The 21,329-nt window shown below is 45.0% G+C and overlaps 1 protein-coding gene across 4 annotated transcripts in view; it reads right to left on the minus strand.

The window, feature by feature from the left end:
- Positions 1–20,754, minus strand: part of unc5a (unc-5 netrin receptor A) — a 166,402-nt gene extending 145,648 nt beyond the window's left edge. For all 4 annotated transcript variants that reach the window (XM_053878460.1, XM_053878459.1, XM_053878458.1 and 1 more), the window contains exon 1: positions 20,300–20,754. In XM_053878460.1, the coding sequence (XP_053734435.1) occupies positions 20,300–20,378 (79 nt within the window). In that variant the 5' untranslated portion in view covers positions 20,379–20,754. The remainder of the gene's footprint in view (positions 1–20,299) is intronic.
- Between the last annotated feature and the right edge of the window lie 575 nt (positions 20,755–21,329).

Here is a 21,329-nt window from a genome sequence, read left to right on the forward strand (position 1 = left end):
GATTCAGCGAACGAGATGATGCTGAAATCATCAATGGAGAAATTATGTTTTTGAAAACTGCCACTGTTTCCCAAAGTCAAATGTGTACCCCAAACTTCTCCACGCAAAAGTAATATTGTTTGTCCTGCACTACAATAAAGAGATGCAACTACACTGCTGTAACTCGTTGTGTACACAAACTACAGAAGGAGAAGACCTGGAGTCCCGGACCTCAATAACACAAATGTTCCAGTCTGCAGTCCCCTCTCATCCAGCTCCATCCACTCCAACACACTTTTGTGATACGACGGCAATACAACCGCGACCTGGAGGCCAGTGCTTTTTAAACATCCACCTTTGTGTAACCGACCTCTCTTGAAACAATTGAGTTCGTTCAGTTGAATGTTCAATACGGCCAGCTTGAGTGCGTTTTCACCAATCACTTCAAACTGCACCAGTTTTATTCAACATCAAATCAATGTGGTGTTCAACTTCCTGAGGATGCTGGTACTGAACATGGGCAAGTCTTTGTTCTCACATACAGTTAAGCTTCATTTGTACTGAGGAAATGAAGTGAAATACATATAAAACATGGTCATTTCTCAATGCCCATTTATTAAGCATAAAAATTCACTTGAGGACAGTGAAAGAAAAACAAAAGCAAAGCCAAAATGGAGTGAAAACAAACAACCATTTATGAAGCCGAGAGCAGCATTACTCATCTAAGGTGAGCAGCTTAACCTCTCCAAGTGCAGCCAGAGCAGGAGAGAGGGCTCACACTTGCTGCCCAGCCCACTCTCCAGAGGGACCACACGGCCTGAAGTGGCCAATGACACCATGGACAGATGCTGACTGGAGATCTGGCAGAGAGGAAACTGAAACTCTCCTTGTCTTAACTGAGAACAGACATCAGAGGGGTGACAGAGATATTGCTAGAGTACACACCTCAGTTTGGATGGACGGACACAAATAAGACTGGTCAGAATATTCAGGCACAATTCACCAGTCCGTCCACCAATCTAATGATTCGCTGCAGTCACAGTGGCATTTTTAAACAATCTGACTGAACATAGTCTGACCACAGATTAAATCTTCCCTGTTTTCACGACACAAAACGATTCTACCCCACTCAGAGCCTCATGTAACAAGCACATACCGTGACTGTAAAGTCCAGAAGCCACAACTCTTTCTCCATTGATAGTAAACAAAGTGCCATCCATATTTTGAATTTAACACGTTGGCAGCCTTTACAAGACTTGAACTAATTCACTGGTCACGTCACGTGGGGTAAACACTCGCAGTGAAACAAAAGCGGATCGGATCAGGTGATGATGAGAGTTGTCCACGTAAACGCAGCTGCTGTGATCCCCAGCATATTTCTATGTAACACTCTGACCTTCTCCACGCGATTAAACGAAAAATGAAGCCTCCCTCTTGGACAGACCTCTGGGCGCGCGCTCGTAGATACAAACTCAAGGTCAGCGTCAGTTTGTTCTCTGTCACAGCGAGTCAAAGATGCCACCTTCCTCTCGCGACTTATCTTGATTATTCTCCAGGCATGTGAGAGACGCTCTGATGGACTGACACAAGTGTCCTTGACCAACATGCAGAGAAACGTGAGGCAGGCCAGATAAACCCAGAGCAGCACAGGGAAATTCAAAAATAAAGTTGCGTTTGATATTGTCTGCTTACATAAAAGTGCCAAGACACATTAAGATAAAAGTCTTGAGGAACTATCACCATGCAACATGAGTCAGATCAGTGGTCATGAGACGGAAGACAGAGCTTCTGAACTGCAAAACAGACATTCATTTGAGGGCCCTGATAGAGTTGTAGACCCAACATGCATGAAGTGACAAGAGACAGACAGCGCGAGAGGATAACCATCGTACCCACATGCAGCCTTCCTGCATTTCTAAATTAAAGATGGGACGATAGTGAAACTACTTCCTCTGCCAGTGAACTCAATTCTTTGCTAAAGTACAGAGACTCGCAGACGGAACTATATCTCGCCGACCTCTCCGAGGTCAAGTTTTTTATTTAACCGAGTCACATAGTTGATGTCTGCTCCTTCCAGCTATCGCATGCTGTCTTTAGCTCCCGCCTGCCAAGGACGCATCAGGGGCCATCGTCCCCGCAGACGCAGATTTATCATCCTGGCCATGGACTCGGGTCACATTTACATGTATGTACAGTGACTGAACATTCGTCACTGAAGCGGCACACTTGCTTTTGCTGCGATCTTTCTTGGATTCATGCGGTTGTCCGAGTCACCCAATCCGCGACAAGCGCAAACCCTTACAAAGTTTCTCCAGCTCTTAACTGAAGGCAGATTTCACGCGATGAAAAGCTCATTCTGGGCTCCGGCGCCACCACTGTCCTCTGCTTCTGAAAATAGCCACGCTAGAGCAGTTTGCCACGATGAAACGCATCTGTGAGCGGGTGTCATCCATAGTTACACAGTGCAATAAAGCCATCAGTGGAAATGAAAGAATAAGCCCCAACTGAGGCTAAAGTGACACAGGAGCTTTGATGGCAATAACCCAACATGCTGAGGAATTAACTGGGGTATTAGGGCTAAAGCTACGGGACTCAAACGGAGACACACAGAGCAGCGCGCATGCTGTGATCTAGGGAGGAGGGGCTGAGCTAATACCACTCGGAAGAATCAAAGTCTTGTTTCTCCCGTTTATCGCAACCTCGACCTTTCATCTTTGATTGCAAACAAATCTACAGGGAGTCAAGAATAGCAAAGTTGGGACTCAGCCAGAGTTCCACTGGGACTAAAAGCCTGTTCATAGCAAAGGTGATCTGACTGATACGTCAAGTCAGTGAACAGACACAAGTGGGCGGGGCTGAATAAAATAAATAAATAAAAATGAAAAACTTGAATGTATTTTCCTGTGCGCAGCCAATATTGACTCATGAAATCCAATTATTCATTATTTAATGTCTCTTTCTACTATATGTAGTTTGAGTAAATGTCAAGTTTGTCGTAGTTGTTCATGAAACATTATATAAATATAGTGAAAATATAAATTCAGTGAAAAATCTTTAAAAAAAACGTATTAACCAATACACAGGTGTAGCCACGGAAAAAAGAAATAAAAATAAAAAGATCTTTTGCAGCTTCCACACGTTCCAAGCGACATTAGTGGCATCAAAGGCTGAACTCTGGCAGTCAGTCGTGGCACATCAGACAGTCGGAGCCCGGATTTTATGGTGAGGAAAGCAGCGGGAAAATTCATCAACAAAACTAAGAAGCTCAGCTTGCTGGACAGTCGCTGGAAATTTACGACTCACCAAGCTGATAGCGCCTCGGATGGATGGGATGATCAAGTCACGTCCAAATCGTTTCGACTTCCCTACCTACGACTTCCATAACTTTATAGACGCTTCTCGGCAGATTTACTTTTTTAACCTGACTTCACAAGCTTCAGTCGGTCCCCGCAGGACATGTCTGCACTGACTTGATCAGTGTAAAGCGTGAAGACTGTTCTTAGTTTTTATATTCATTTTTTTACATTTTTATTTATGTATTTTTTATTTTTATTTTTATTGTTGTACAATATTGTCATATATTGTCTTATTTGTCTTACATTTATGGCGTGTAGATGATCGTGATGTTATTTGTTATCAATTGTTTCTATCACAGATGCTTAAAAAAAAAGGCATTTTGAAAACAGTCAAGAAAATAAATATACAGTATATGGAAAAAGTTTTTTTTTTTTAATTATGATATTTATCCCTCAACACACAGATCAATTTTCATTCGACTGAAACTGAACATGAAGAATGAGCCAAAGTTGAAATTTGTCTTTTATGTCCATATTAGGAAAAACTTGAATTTCCCAGAGATTAACACAACATACTTGCATTGCACGACTAATATTTCCCTCTCAGCAGCGGCGCCACATTTTTTTGATTGATTAATGGCAGCTGCATTGAAATTAGCATATAAACAAAATCCAGTCAGAACAGAGTAATTATCAGGGCGAATATTCAGTGCCGACCAGTGCGTTTGTTTCTGCATCCACAGGAAAACTACAAATGATAACATTGCGCCCCACTTCAATTCTGCATATGGCTGGGGTTTGCTAACACCATAACCTCTTGAATTCCACCTCATGAATAAAACAGCACAGGAAATAGGGGAAGCATAACATCAAGACATTTAACTTGTGCTTTTTATTAGGGTTTAGATTTCACGGTTTAGTCAAACATTAGAGAACAACAAGAAAGCCTGCCGGCGTCTGAATACATAAATAGGAGCGAGAGGATGACAGCTAACTCTCACTCTGACAATGAGATTTGCCACTGAGAACAGAACGGGTGTAAAGACAATGTCATGCTACGGAAAACGTGCGTTTTGCTCAGGGTGTTATTTTTATCTTCTCTATATTTGTACGATGTAACTGGCTCACCTGTCACCATGAGATGAATCAGCGAATCAAACATGTCGCATGTATCCAACTTTCATGTTGTAGCTAGAACATTTAATTTCCAAACAACTACGTTTGTTTTGTAGGAAACAAGAGGGACCAACTGGACCTGAGCCAATTCTTGACTCAAACAACGTAATGAATAAATCACATGATAAGCGACGGTTGCACTGTTCTAGGTGCGTTTGTTGGGTCTTTCGCTCCGATCTTTAGCTTGGGGTCACAGTCGCTCATGATTGTTCGGCGCTTCATCTCTGTCGGGTCACATTTACAGGTCTGCAGCCGCCGTCACCAGTCGCATCCCTAATGGGGTCACTCCATTTCCCTCCTCTGTCTCTTACACCAGCCTCTGTTCCTCACAGCACAATCTGGAGATGCCATTAGTCTGGAGAGAGACGGTGATGCTCAGTGACAGTCAACGACTCCTCTGGTCAAGAAAGTGCCCTGAAGCCATCAGACCGTCACACACACACTCCACCCACTCCGCACCACTGCACGCTTCCGTGCCGCGACTCCACCTTTGTTCCAGCCATGTGAAAAGCAACAAGCTAATTGTGAGACTGGGGTGGGCAGCACTTCTCCAGACTGATCTACACCGTGTCGCTAAGCTGCCGTCGCTTACTGTCAAATAAACCGCGGGGGGACTCGGCACAATCACGGAGGCGACAGGGGAGGGCGCTCTTTATGCTGCTGGTGGCAGATTTTTGTCTTTGTGTTCCATTAATAGCTATTGTCAACACATTTAGGGCTGAGCTAAAAAAAAAGAAAGAAAACATGGTGAAAGTCGGCGAGCGGCTGCGTGGAATGATAAGCGTGAAGCTACATGGCCTGCGCGCCGCTGATAACTCAGCAGAAATAACACCTTCTGGCGATTCAAATAATGTGCGCGGTGACGTCATGAGTTGGGAGAGGATGGAGGAATTCAGAGCAAAAAATGCATCGCACCGCTGTGCCTTTAAATTAAAACGCTGCAGACTTTCCATATTTAAATGCTTGATTTGCAAAAATGACTTTCTTAAACTTCTCTGTCAGCATCCGCTATATATTCCACATGTTTCGGTCTCGACCTCATAGTTGAGCAGCAGGCTGCAATTTAAAGTTGTGGAAATGGATAGAAATAATAGACACAGGAGTCATTTGGAAATAGATAAGGGCTAAGTTATTTTACCAGAAAACCAGGGTGTTACTTTTAGGTTGTGAGTCAAGGCACTGGCTCCCACGACTTGAAGGAAGCCGAACACGAAGATAGCGGTGAGACAGACATATTTGATGTGGATTTTCTTTGGCCCAAGTTTCACCTTCCGTTTACAAAGACATTTCAAGATGCCAGTTTGAGTGAACAGTATCCTTTTGTGTCGACGCTGGATGTGTACACACAGGACACAGTTGGAGGATATTGAAAATATATATATGGATACTCTGACTCAGCCAGCAGTGTGATTAACTACTGAGGTTGGAAAACGCAGAACGCTGCAGACGGAAATAAGCGGAACTGCATTTTGCTCTCCGATCTTTCTGCTTAAAAATGTGAAACTATAAAATAAAGAGAATAGATAATTTGATTCCTTTAACCAGAAATATCTCCACATACACTTATATAGATAAATAGCCTGAAAAAATTGTCCTTTTCTGGGCGTTATATTACAAAGGAGTCGGCTTCCTGCATCCAACACAGTCGGGTAGCACCAACCGAGTCCAACCGTCTGTAATGAGAAGCAACAGCCAGTTCTTCACACTGTTGGATCTCTGTTTGGAAAGTATGAATTATGGTCTATAATGAGCTCATAAAAGAACAATGTGACGGGGCTCAATTACGTGAGCTTTATCTGAAACGCCATGCTGCATAGAACGAGAGGAACGTGTTTTCCAGCCATTATATCCAGATAATACTGGACGATTTGTCCTTAAATAATGTACTGAACCTACAAATGAACGCACTGTATACGGAACATTCTGAGTCTGAAGACAAGGTCCGCCTTCACAACCTCCAACCTCCTCTCTCCACAACCTTCTCCAGGGCTCCAGTGCAGTAAAGGTGGTGCACAATAATAAAAAGATGACTCACAGTGAGGCTTGGTTATTTCTCTCTGGGATCAATAAAGGCAGTGACCAGCATACCTGAAGGGTCTCATGGGTGAGGAAGGTGAAACACATCACGTAAATAAGACCGATGGAGACCATTAAGAGATTCATTAACCAACAAAATATCTTCCAAATCAATTCCACTGCTGAAGCGTTACATCGTGGGCAACGTGGCTCTCTAGCTCTGGTCACTGGCGACACACATGTAGGTGAAGACTGTGCTGACTGCAATTGGTTTGGTGAAGAGGAAGGGAGAAAAGGAGCTTATTTAAATCACCAATGTGATTATTTTGTTTGCCTGGGAGAGACGAGGCAAAGATGCTAGAAAATTAAATGTTGCTACAGAAAAAAAACGCATGATTCCAGAGGAACGAAAATTTGAGTTTGATTCAGGGAAATTTATTGGGTAACAGATAGACGCTACCAATTGGGTGCGATGGCAAAAAAACATGGGCCTAATGTTGAGCCTTGGGGATCCCCCTCCTCCAGCTTCGAACAAGGTCATTGGGTCACTCATAAATATAGTGTATATACACAAATAAACACTGTAACCTGAAAAGTTACTGCAAAAATATGTCATCCGCGATTTCAGATGCAGCACTCAGAGGTTTGGGGCAGATTTGAAGTTAGTGCCGGATTAAAAGAACTCCTTGACTACGGTCTGATGCCAGCATGAACTTGGTTTACCAGGTTAATAACTTCAGCAGCAACCTCCATCACTGAACAGCCCGTCTAATGCAGTTATGTCAGACAAGTTGCTAGGAAAATAACTTAAGAATGAGCTTGAAGGCAACAATAAAACATGGCCTGAAGCGAATATTCTAAGTCTAGTTTCAGGTCTGGATATGAAAGGTTGGACTCTGTGTTCCACACCAAAAACTCTTGAATCACGAACCTTCTTTGTGAATTAATGTCCCTTTAGAAAGTTGACAAGACTGATATGGATTTAATGGACCCAGTCCTCCTTTCGTTTCCCTGCTGCGCCACATCAATCTAGTCCAGTGGACAAGAAGAGCTCGGATACATTCCCATCAGTGCATCCACAGATGGACAGCCAGAGACACATTAGCATATGAGGCACCCACAAACACAACAACGCTGTACGTGCTCGTGAAACCACTGGAGAATGAATCTGTGGATGTAACTCTCCTGTAGACACATTTATGGCAACTTTTCATTTCAGGCCACTTCCTGGTCCTACAACTTCACCTGGCATGTTGCTGGGCTCCTCCCCTGCCTGGGTCTCCACAGACGGTTCTCTGTTATCGAGTACTTTGTTTTTGTCGCTGCTTGTTTCTCCTTGCTCTTTCATTTCTGCGTGCTAATTTGACACCAAGATTTGTGACGCAGACTGGATTGCGTTGTGGCTGTCGGGACTGTTTCTTTTAGGGACTGTTAGGGATGGGCGATATGGAGAAAAAAATGATCAAGACAACATGTTCATTTATTGTTCATTCTCTATGTTGGACACTACAGTCGCTCCTGAAACTGCTTTGTGATGAAACTTATTAGTGGAGTTTGTCTCCAACATCATTATTTGTTTATGTGTCAATATAATAGTGAACCAAGTGTCGAGATGAGAAATTCAATGTTTCATGTCTCTGGTAGAAGCCGCTGGTGTCTGACAGACTGCTCTGCCAGCTTTATTTAGGGGTTAAATTGAGCCGTCTGTCTGCTGTATCTCATGTCTCTCAACAGTTGACTTGAACTATGGACCAGTCTGGACACATTTCCTAGATGCTATTGAAGAAACATTAGAAATCATGTGAAGAAATGATCATTTAGTCATATTCTATTCTCCAAATCATGATACAAACTGTCAGTAATTTGTCTTGTGTGATGAAAAACCTTTTTACAATTCTCTCTGTTTTCCACTGCCTTACTGAAGATTTCACCAATGCTTTGACAACTTTAGAATTTGTTGATGGTCCCTATCTGATGCCGGGTCGTAGCATTAGCGCTGCCTGTGAGAGTGTGTCCGCGATCAGTGAACCCTAATGGGGACGCGGAAGAGGACGCTGCCGCCAATACCGGAGCAGAGGTCCATCCAATATCCAACTATTTTCACCAGGGTGTTTGGCCGAGGCGCCAGCGCAGCAGGAGACCTGCATGTGTTGATGTGAAACTCAACGTATCCACTAACACGCACGCATCACACCAGCGACGCACTGTTTAAGTATTCACACCCTGTAACATCTCGACGGCCGAATAATTGAGATCAATTACCCCCGTTTTGCATCTGAAGCACATGAGTGATTGGACAATCTGACTCGGGGGGGCGTGCTGGTCACCAAGGCCCAGAGAGGAGAAGGTGGGTGAAAGAATTACAGGAGCTGCTGTTGTTGTTAGAGGAACAGAGAGCAGACGCAGGTTCCCAGTGATTAAGAGAACAGCAGATTACAGTGAATGGCCAACTCATTACATTTCCTTGACACCGGCTCATTTCTCAGCAGGTGTTTGTAATCTCATTAGTTTTTATTTTCCCATTGTGTCAGATAATGCTAATAAACAAAGCAGGCCAGTCTTCTGGAAATAAAGAAATAAATGAATGAATGAGCCGGTCTGGTTAGTTCAGGTGGAAAGTTCTGCTGCTGCTGCTGCATCTCTACCATCGTACGGTCAGTGAAGGCAGGAGCTCCATCAGTCCTTCCTCACAGAGGAGTCCAGTTATTGTGCAGACTAAAGAAGCACAGCCACTTTAGAACGACAAAAAGCTCCTTTTTTGGCTTTTCAAACCACCTTAGAGTGAGATGCCAGCAACCTGCCTGGAGAAAACCTATTTCTGGAGTCTGAATATGATACAGCTTCTCACACAGACAAAGAATCTGGTTATGGAAAAAAAAAAGAAAATGGATCTGAAAAGCAACTACTCACTTTGGCTTGGAGAAATCTTATGTAGTGAAGCGAATGAACCACAAACTTTCTGCTGAGATGCAAGCATTAACTGTTTGGTGATGACGGTGACCACTGCTCCGTCCAACACATGAAAACAAGTACAGGACCCGATAAAACCATAAACAATTCCCAAGTGAATGGAACAAGGACTGACCTTCCCCCTTCAGTTGGTTCTGTTCCCCAAAACTGACTGCACATCTGAAGACTTCGCATACACGAGGAAAACTATTTACACTTTTAATTTTGTCTGTGTACTTTTGTCATTGATCGTTTTCGCCTTTCCACATTGGTCATTCGTTGTTGTGGCATTAGCCTGTAATGACAGCACCGCAGCAAATCATTACAGGGGCGGTTCAGCGCTGCATCTTAGTAATGAGGCTGCTGTATCCGTCTACCACGGAGAAGAAGCAACTGTGGCGAAGCTCCCCATTTCCAAGTGGAGAAGCATTTAGCCAGCACGGCGTCTAGACGCCTTGGAAACACCCTGTACTGACAATGAGACGCCCAACTTTTTCCTTCCATTTTCCACCGTCTTCGTAAGTGGCTAAAAGCCTGCTGAAGCATTTCGCCATGATGACTCCCGGACACCTCCTTGGTGAGGAGTCATGCCTTTTAGTTCAGCACAAATCTGGAACTTTCCAAGCCTCCCTCACCGCAGTGAAAGGTTTTCATCACGTCTCGATTGGACACAATCAACTTCCACTATCGAGCATTTACTACAGCAATTCAACCGCATCACAATTGCAACAAAAGTGCACTCTGTGGACGCGTCTGTGACTCAAGCATTCCATGTGAGCTGAAGCTTCCTGTGTTGCAACAAGTTGGTTATTAGCTGTTTAATTGGATTAATGAAAGCGACAGCGGTGTTTGAAAGCTAGTATGGACCTGAGAATCGCTGCGTTTAATGACTGAAGTCATGTGTATCGAGTGAGCACGGAGAGAAGACAGCGAAGAGGATTTTTGCTTCAACACAAACCAGACACCTTGACAGAGAGTCAAAAACAGGACGACACAGGTCCAAATTAAAGGCAGGATCAGTGTCATTCGCTCAGTCCAGGCTGAAAAGACAGAGCTAAACATGTCAAAAGAAGAGCTTCGCTCCTGCAGTCTGAGTGTGAGAGCAAGGCTCTGTATGGTTTGGACAGTTTGACCCATTACTGCTTGTCAGAATTAGGAAAAGGTGTCAGTGTCCCTGCATAAACCCCGAATAAGGAGAGGAGACATTTCTACAGCGGACAACAGTGACAGCAGCGGAGCTCCAAGAGAGAAGTTCGTGTGGTCATAAATGGGACGAATGCCTCACTCATCATTTAAAAAATTGCCTGACTTCCGCCAAGACGGAGACTAATTGAAAGTCTGACTTTCACCTGACTTTGATTCACTTTCTGTCGAGCGGTAGCTGCTGCAGTAATGACAAAATGATGCCAGTTTAACGCTCCAGAAGGTAGGAGGTGGACCATATGGAGAATATACTGGACGGACCCTTGAACTGGCCGACACTAGATCCTCACAGCAAGAGAGTAGCAGGTCCTCCCAGTCAGGAGTTGGTATGCTCTCCTCAGGCTTGTGTGGGTTTTACTCTTGCCACTCATGTTTCCTCCCACAGTCCTGCTGGCTTGTTCTGGGTGTCCCCACCTCTCACTCCCTCATATGGGAATAACCCTAGAAAATGGACTCCACGAATTCCCACTGTAACATTCTGAAAAATCACAATCTCATCGATGCCCTTCTGTGGAAGTGTTGAACTAAAACAGTGGATCACTTGAGCCACAGCAGCTACAGGTATGTGTCATGCAGGCCCTGGATATGTGGCCGGATTCTTCTATTAAGCGGAGCACTTCAGCATGTTCTACAAAACAGGCAGCTCAAGCTTTAGTCCGGGGGTCGATATCATATTGTCAGTTCAGGAAAATGATCAAAAAAACTGGCTGCACCACCATGGAACAATGTGTACTGTTGGCGTCCATACTTGCTTAGCTAGAGTCAGAGTTTTTGTGTGCAGATTTACACACAGCATCTTTTGCCTGTAGCCAGTTTTCAAAAGCACTGGTGACAGCAGGATAGTTTCCAAGAGCCTGACCTGAAATCGTCTGACTCCTTGCTTCAGCTCCCCCCCCAACCCCCACAAACAGTCCAAGGAAAAGGTTAAAGTAAAAACATTATTATTGCTCTTTGGATTCTGAATTATTAAGCATGCTGCTAAGCCCAGTGTGTTCTAACCTTGCATCCAGCGACATGCTGTGTAGCCTGAATGCACTCTGCAAGTCAGCGCTCTGTTGACTCAGTTGAATTGCTTGCCTCAGGCACCGGGGCCTGGACACATACACATAATTAGGAAAGGTCACAGAGCCTCCTGTCTTGTCAACAAAATCACTTTGGGATGACAAATTCTGGCCAAGGCGGATTCAGACCTCCCTCGGACACGCTTGCCCATCAGGCGCCGGCGGGGCCGTCTGTGTAGCCGAGGGTGATTTCCAACTACAACAGGCCTTCGGTTTGATTGTGGCCACTTTTATCGGACAGAGGGCAGGTTGAGCAAACAAGTTGGAAAGTATTTCATTGCTAAATACTCACTCTTCCCTTCGGGGGACCATATTAGCATGTTAGAATCACATTACTGCGATTGGATTTCTGTTGTAAAATTAATCAACTGCAGCCCTGCGGGACCTTTTGGACGTTGTTTTACGAGATGTCCATCAGCGGTCGATGGTAATCGGCTTCATTTAGTTTCTCAACTTTTGAATTCTAAAAGATGCAAGCACAACAAATGAAAAAAAGTGTGGCTATATGAGAGCGATGGAGTGTTGGAAGACGTAGCTTTGCGTGGCAAATGATAATGAAAGAGGTGAGCTGGCACAAGACAGAGCTTTTTTTTTGTACACAAGATGGAGATCCGTTTTTGTCATCCCGATATTGCGCTGCAGGAAATATTGATTATGATATGCAGTGGTACCTCGGTTTTCGAACGTCTCGGACTTCGAATAAGAAATTTCGAGATTTTTTTGCTTCGGATTTTGAACAAAAATCCAGAACTCGAACGCCCCCGAAAAAAGCCGGAAAAAACCTAACGTGCGAGGACCGATCAGCTGACCCACGACGCTCTTTGTTATTGTGTATAACGCAGCCTCTGTATGCAGATGTGTCCCGTTACCTACCTTTACTGACTGTTTTTTCTTCATATTGAGGTGTAAAACCTTTCCTGTCTCCACACTGGACCGTGGTAGAGTGTCACAGGGGAGGCGCTCGCTCTCCACACCTCCGAGGCTGGAGCGCTCACTCCAGGGTTTGATGTCCTGTTGTGGGCTGGAGCTGGGACAGGGATGAGGCGAGTCTCTGACAGAGCGTTACTTGGTTTATGACTTTGTCACAGCCAAACTGCACAGAAGCGCACATTCAGAGCTGGACACGCACCGGGCACCTCTTCACTTCTGGAGAGACGTCACTCACTCGGCAACCCCTCCCACATGCAGCGGCCACACACATAGAGGAACAGCGCACCTGCAGCAGACACTCTACATTCACTCCTACAAAAGACTATTTTAAGGCTTGGAACGCATTATTTCTTTTTCCATTCATTGCAATAGGAAAAATCGATTCAGATTTTGAACAATTCGCTTCTCGAACGGCCTTCTGGAAAGGATTGTGGCCGAGAACCGAGGTACCACTGTACTAGAAATGAATGTTTTAAAATATATTTTCACGACACAAGAAGCATTTGTCCAGGCTGCCGCTCGTCGATGACCAGGCAGGATTCCACGTCAACAGTCGTCAATACAGTAGAGTCGATACAGGTTTGCGCCACACTCAGACTATACTGCGACTGCATGTTGAGCACTTACACTGTCAGCACTTTCCTGGACTGAGCTGAGCAGAAGGCGGCCCTTGTCCCGTCACCACCATGGAGAAAGACACGTGACAATAACTGAGATTCACAACACTGGGTTCAGTATGTCGACAGGTTCCTTGTCAGTCGACATCCCGGCCATCCCTACTTCCAGGCCCTGCCGACCCTATGATCATAACTCGATAAAAACAAATCTGACAGCTGATACCTTTTGACCTCCGCACCCAGCCGCTTCCCGACTGCCTTTCCTGACTTTATGTCCAGTCAACTCCAAGATGAAGTGGAAGTGGATTTCACATCGCTCCCTTGTGGCCTTGCTAAGAAACTATTAATCTATGGCTCTCCATATTGCATCCAGATCCACTTTCCCCAGCCAGCAGCTGGCCTGAAATAAAGGCCAGCAGAGGACCCAGAGGAGCGGACACACTCTTGTTATGAGCCGCTCCAGACACCTCCGGGTTTCTAAGCACTTCCTCTGACAGTGACTGATGGCCAATTAACTGTTTGGAGAAGACTATTGATCACTTGGTGAACAGGAAGGGCCAGAGAACATCACCTAACACACCACTCTGCTCACTGTACAAGGAGAGGAACCAGACAGCAACAGCATGTAGTTAAAAACACAAAGCCGAGAGGTGAAAGACAGTTCTCACAGTGCATGAATCATGTTTGTACAGGTGCAGAGATCAAAAGGTCAGTGGAGGATGATGAAGCTACTCCTTGCATAAGATGATGGACGCTTCGTATCGACCAGTTCCCAGTCATTTCTGCAGAATTAAATATCAGGCAGTGGAAATACTGACATATTTGAATGTCCTCTCCTCAGCTTGAAAGAAAGAATTCAGAACTGGTGAAATTCTGAGAGTAGATGTGCCCGAATAAAGTGGCTCCGAGGACAGCGCCATTGTTAAACATGCAATCAACCAAAATAAGTGAAGTTCCCAAAAGCCATCTCCCTCCTGAAAAACCGTTCAAAACCGGCACACGCATTCGCCGACTTATTTTTCCTCAACGACCTCCGCCAGCGTTCAGTCGTCTGCAATTTCTGAGACACTTCAAGACATCAACCTTCACATGTCGCCTCTTCTGTGCTGACTTGAAGTCTTTCGACATGAGTGAACACAACCTCCACACTTGGTTCAAGGAAATTGCCTCGTATGTTTTTTATGCGGCAGGAGATGGAGAGAAATGAGACGTCTAAGGGAAACAACAAGCACCGTGTCGCTTCACATTAATCGCTTCTACAAACCAACGCAGGAATTAAGAATCCAGCAAAGCCACATCACATTACGGCGATGATCCCATCAGCGGGAATAACACTTTCATTTCAAATGTATTTTCAGGAGGAATAATTGTACGCACGCGACAGAGCAACGCTGGGCTACACCTGCAGACGGAACACAGCAGGCGATAAAGGGGCCCTGCATTTTAGGAGGCATCAACCCCTAAGCGCTCACACGCGTGTGTGAATCATAGAAACGGGGTAATTGAAACAAAAGGGCAGAGTTTGACAGAGATGCAGTAGCTTCGCGAGGCCTTTGCGCAGGCAGCAGAAAATAAAACCCTCCCTCCGAGAGGTTCATCTTCCACCTGTCCGCGCCGTTGTCCTTATTCTCTCCTCAAGATTTGCAAATGATGAGCATAGAGACATTAGCCTGCGAAAGATAAGGTACGCGGGAATTTGTCAGCAAATGGAGCGTGCTCCTCCATTGTTTAACGCTGACCTGTGTTGACACGCACTGTTTACCTTTTATTCATTATGCTGAACTATTATCTCAGCAGCAATTAATCACTGTTGCGCCCAGCCAAAGAAACTGCTCTTCCCCAAGTCTGAGACGGGAACATGATTTATACATCAGCATTCTGTCTTAAAGACCAATTCAAGTGGGGACAAGCGAATGGAAGCTCACAACGTCTTCGGTATTGTCAGCGCCTTAATCAAATCTGGAAAATTAGAATTCTCGCTCAAGTTTTTTTTCCCCCTTTCTTTCCCTGACAAAATAAGGTCTTTCCTGGAGAAATGTCCGTCACAGATTTCTGGATTGTGATGGTGTTTAGCAGTTTGTTGTGAACAAACTAGCGCAAGAGGTTCGCTTTCAATATCCAGCGGATGGAAGAATGATACCATTTTGGCAGTTGGCAGGATCCGTGTTGAGTGAGCTTGTGGTCAAATCAATAAAATGGTTGGCTCAAAACTATCCCATGGTTTTAGACTTTCTAAAGAGGATCGGTAGCCCCGCCCCACGGTCAAGCTTCAAGCTTACTAGCACTTTCTTCAAGGGGCTAGGCGAAAGAGAAGGAAGTCAGCGAATCTCGCCATGTCACTTTGGAACAGCTTCTCCCCCTCGGCCGTCAGACTGTTGAATTTGTGAACAGCCTTTGTTTTTTATTTTATTTTATCTATTTTTCTTTTTTTTTTGTCAGCACTTTCTTCCAAAACACTTTCCTAGTTGGTGGGATCCCCACTGACCATGGCAATAAATTTGATTCTGATTCTGGTTCTGAAATTAGCAGAGGAAAAAAAATCCTGCTTAAAAATTACGTTTCCACAAAAAAAAAAGTTTACTGGGGCGAGTCGAAAATGAGTAACATTTCACTCTATTCAGAAAACCTGTTTGAGGATTTGTATGGGGCGTCAGTGGGGCCCGATTATGGATTTGGCTGCAGTTTTATGGGGCTCAGGCAAATTCTGAAGGGGTGACAGTTTTCCTGAGAACCTTGTAGAAGAGAGGACATGTGTGTCTACGAAACTGGTGAAAATCATTTGTCAGTGATGCACTGTTTTCTCACAGCGAGCGAAGAAAAACAAAAGTTTGACCTAAACTCTGTGGCTGCCCTGCACTCTAATGGGATTAATGACATACACTCCAAAGCTGATTTATTTGGCTTCTCTCATGCTGTTTGAGGCCAATTTGGTGTGAAACATTCAGAGGTGGTACAGATTTTTGATTGCAGGTTCACAGTGGAGAAGTGTGCCCACGTTTGAAGTTTTGAATGGCGTTTCCATAGAGGAGCTACTAGCTGTTGAGCTGTTTTCTTTTTCCCATTCATTTTCAATAGGGAAATCCAAGACATAAGTCTGAACAGGGGATTAACGGCCGAGCTGCGCACCATCGATACGACAAATGTTGGCAGGGAGCGAAGCAAAATACGCAGTGGAAGGAGAATAAGTTCAAGTTTTCTTTTTTTTTTTTTAATGGCCACAACAACCAACACTACAGGACAACGATAGACTGAAAATAAAAAAAAGCGAGCTGCACGGTGGAGGTCTGCACTCGCTGAGTTTTTAGAAAATCAAATTTCATGTGTGAGCTTTTCAAAGATCTGCCAATGTTTCTTTGGAGTTTCAGGTGGAAGTTATTTATAAACGCATTAATTTGGCTGGGACAAATCTGGGAATATTTGACTGCAGGCCAACACAGTACATTCTGGCTAAAACATCATCGGAAAAATACTGTTTCTAATGACAAGGATATTGGTAAAAACAACTGGTGAGCCGCAGCACGGACACTTTTGGCACTCTTTCACGCCGAAACGTCCATGCTTCATTTCCCACTTCTGTAATTTATTCTGCATTTGCTCAAGATTCTCATTTTCTCCTTCCCAGCCACAGAGAATAGAACGTATCCCTTTCCCATGTGAGCAAGCCTTTCAGCGGCTTTCATTGAAATTCATTTCATGTAACTAATGGAAGTCAAAACTCTTAGCTCTCAGTTGATTATCAATTTCCTGTACGAAAAAAATATATTTTCAAATACGCGGCCATCATTTGCTATGCATAAGCTGCGAGACAGAAAAGAAGCTGATTTAGATTCATTTGACCAGAAGGCAATTTCCCCCAATAAATTATGTTAATTTCAGCTTTGGCTCTCATTACAGCCTTCTTCAGCGAGTCAATGAGGGAAGACACAATTGGCTGCGAGAAGAAAAAGTTATGTTCCACAAATTACATCTTCATTTACGCCACTTGGAAGCAGGTACTGACAACAGCACAGTAATATCACGCAACAGATTTCTGCTCACTGTCGGCTCATGACCAGTGGCTTGCATCACTGGGCTCCCACCCGTGGCAATGGCACGGAGGTGACTACACAGGAGGAGAACTGATACCAGCACCTATGCTCCCCTGACTCAAGCCCACAAACACTGCCTGGCAACACTCACAGCAGAGCGTAAACAAAGAGGACTTGTTCCCTGCATGGACTGTTGGGCTTTTGATGAGCGGCGCTTCCTTGTACCGAAAGTAAACTTCAAGGTGTGAGTAATGAGATTCATCAGAAGAAACTGGATTTGTTTTACTCCGCAGACACACAGTGGATACTAAGCAATGCGATCCCGGCGGAGATACTGCATCTGTCAACACTCCGGATACACAAAACAAGTGTTTGATGAAGCACACGCCGTGCTACATTCATCCTCGTTTCTCAGACCAGCCGCCCCCAAACTCAGGTCCGTCGCAGCGATCCAAACAGAGAAGTGCCCAACCAGCACCGGGGACAAGAGCCGACGCGCCTACCTCTGGTACTGACCCCGAGTCAGCAATCATCTTACGATAATGGCACGTCGGGTTCCGGTGATCCACCAGTTGGGCTGTCAACAAAACATGCGGCAGGACTGAGATGAAGAGAAGGGCAACAGAAAATGTGGATCGCGCTTCAGAGCTGATTATCAAGTGTCTCACACAGAACCTTGAAGCTGCAGTTTCTTCAACTGCTTCAATATAGGGTGAATCAGACACATGAAGAGGTCGCAAAGAAGTGTCAACTCCAGGCTCGCAGGCCAGATCCGGCCCACTGAGTCGTTTCATGCAGCCCACAAACTGGAATCTTCATTCAAAACCACTTGAACAACAAATATGATATTATATTGATCGGCGGGAACGCAGGTCAATTCAAGCCTTCAATACTTCAATAAGAAGCTTTTCATATCCGTTCAGTACGACAGGCGTTGGACCAGCAACTCAGCCAGTTGGGAACGTTAGCCGCAGCAAGAGCGACTTTGGCGCCCCTGCCTTAATGATGTAACACACTCAACACCTCAACGTTCTCAATCCATCAGGTGACACGTTTGAATGTGACTGGAGGAAGATTCACACCTCAAGTGGGGACTTGCCTGAACCTGTGGACGATGGACGCCACATAGGCACCCTAGCCTACACTGGACTGGACATCCAGCAAAGGAAAACACGCTCTTCTGATCCACAATTAATAATTTAACAAGCAACATATCAAGGCGAAAACATACGGCTTGCGACCTTGGAAATTGTAACCATTTGGGAATCACACACAGCTGTTGGCAGGTCTCCTGTCGGCATCCTTTTGTCTCACGTTTATCAAACTCAGTCTCTCGATGCAACAAACTTGAATCAACACTTTGCTGCTGCAAAAGCAATCAAAGCTATTTACACAATGCACAAAGGCAATTTGATCAACACAAAACGCACATTCCTGCCACGAGATTGCGTTTCGACTTTTCAGAATTGACAGTAAAATGTAGCATAATGAGGTGGGCAAAGTTGTTCTTTTTCTCCAGATTACGGAGACTGAATTAGGGCGAACAAAAGAGGATAAACAGACAACAGGAGGACAAATGGCAAAGAGAGTTTTCTGGGCTTGCAAAGGTCACCGGAGCCAATCTTGAGAAGCCGACGATGTCAGCTCACTGCGCGGCGGAGAAGCTACTTCCACGCAGACCAGAGGACCGTCTCGATTCCTCAGTTAACCTCTATGATCCTGGCCTCACACAAACAGAGTCAGGAGCAAAAACATACAACAACAACGTCAATGCCAACAGAAATGGATGTTTAACGCTGAAATATTAGGAAGTCACTGGCAGAGAATAGCAGCCATGTTAGCTTGACCTTCAAGCACACCATAGCAAAACGCGTGTAAATAACCACCAAGCACAACAAGAACCTGTTTGAAATAGTATTAGCTGAGGTCTTTACTAATTGACTCGGCCCTGAAACGCTCATCATATCTCTGGCGTCGAGTAAACAAAGGTTCCCTCCGGCACCAGCTGGACTTGGTTTCATGACAAACTTAAAAACACAACGTGTGCGGAATACAAATGATACCAAGTTGGTACAGTCTGACAATAAATCACAGCAAGTGACTGGACTCTCAAAATGTCTTGTAAATATCACTGCACTCTGACTCGCTGGGTTTGATAGATGAGCTCCCTGAAGCATGGCTGTTTACTTAATCCTAATATATTCATCATTATAGACTAATTAATGCAGGAATAAAAGCCCTCTTAATTCATCCTCTTAGTGTCCCGCAGCCAGAGACACAATTACACAACTTTATCGTGTTTGCCTTCAGTCCGGAGCAAGGTTAACAGTTCGGAAACAAGCTGAAGGCAGACGATGACTAAGTGACTCATGTTTATGATCCTGGCCACTGGCTGTGAGATATCAGCGCGTGGATTACATTCCTGTTGAAAAGTGAGTACTGTGGGGGAATAATTGGATGTTGGTTAGTCACTAATTTGGATGACTGGGAGCAGAAACGCCAGCTTCAATTGTTGTTCGGATCTGCTGTGGTGGTGACGGATGAGAGGAAATGGGACCTTACTGTTGGTCTGCTCTGAAACAACACGGCAGACGGAGAAACAGGTAAACATCATGCGAGGACGTGTTTTGGATACAGTCGGCAACAAGACCGAGGGAAGAAAATGAGTGGTGGTGTTTGGTTTTGAAGGATTCAATGAGATTTCGCCCAGAAACGCTGGTGTTCGACAGCAGCGTGACGCGTAAAGCGGCGCTATTCCAGCCATGCAGCGGATTCCTCATAGATTCTACGGGAAACGCTGCGTTAAAATCAGGTACACTGACATTTGCGTCAAGTGAAATTTGAGTGAGACACGTTGAAGGCTCCGTCAGTCACCTTGAAGCCGTTAACTGAGGAGCAAAGGGAACAATAAACAACGTGCTCCGTTACGCGCGCCGCTGCGTAAAACCCAGCCAAGTTCACACGTGCAGCGCGTTAAAAATCAGGATCCGGGATGCACAGACACCGGGACACGCGGTCATTATAGACGCTCAAGTGTGACTCACCGGTGCACGTGAAGCTAGAAGCGATGAGCCAAAGCGCGAGGAGCGTGGCGCGGACAAAGGGGCCCAGAAGTGAGGGCATCTTCGCGTGTTCTTCTGATTAAATCACCAAGTTTGAAGTGGCAGGCTTCGCCCAGGAAAAGCGGATGTAGCACTTTTTCAGCTCAAGTCTCTTCCTCAGCACATATCCTCCGGTCGCTCCGCGGCCATCTGCATCCAGGCGGCGCGTCTTCGTCGTTCAGAACATCACAGGTGACTGAGAACTGCCTCGTCGGCGTTTGGGGCTCCGCGCGGTGCGGCGTGTGGGTCCGGGCTCGGTGTCGGTCTCCCCGTCCTCAGTGGTCCGCGCACACAAGCGCACACTTTCCGCTCACTTTGCAGTGGGAAGAGGTTCGCTCGGTCAGGAGAGATCGGAGCGAGTGGAGGCGCAGAGAGAACATCTGCTGGCACAGCGATGCTGAAGGTGCACGGTGTCTGAGAGGAAGAGAGCGCCGCCGCAAAACCCGGAGCGGAGCTGGAGTGCACGCTGGACACGGAGCCACAGGAGCGCGCCTCGCCTCATGGAGAGCTTGTCTGTGCTGACGCGCAAGTGCAATACGGACAGCAGCATCCGGATTCAGCTGCGTCCATCTAAGATCCTGCTTTCCAATCGGTTATTTTTGAAATGATTTAAAGCGCAATCGCTTTGTTTTGTTTTGTTAATCGTCAGCACAAATATGCACACTGCAACACTGAACCCCAACAGTCTTTTCAATTTTGTTCCAAGCACATCCACAAAATGTCATACATGATATATATATATATATATATATATATATATATATATATATATATATATATATATATATAATCCATGCACAGCATTGGAGGCTTTTAGTGTAATCCCTGTCCAGCCTGCTGTTTCATATATAACTTTTCGATCCCTGTAACTTGCATGCTCTTTATTAAATATGTTTTTGATCTGTATGTATTTGTTTATTCCCTCTATTTATTGTTTTTGCTATTCCTTTATTTAATGCATTTAACATTGTTG

Source organism: Synchiropus splendidus, chromosome 11 (assembly GCF_027744825.2).
Source record: "Synchiropus splendidus isolate RoL2022-P1 chromosome 11, RoL_Sspl_1.0, whole genome shotgun sequence".
NCBI lineage: Eukaryota > Metazoa > Chordata > Actinopteri > Syngnathiformes > Callionymidae > Synchiropus > Synchiropus splendidus.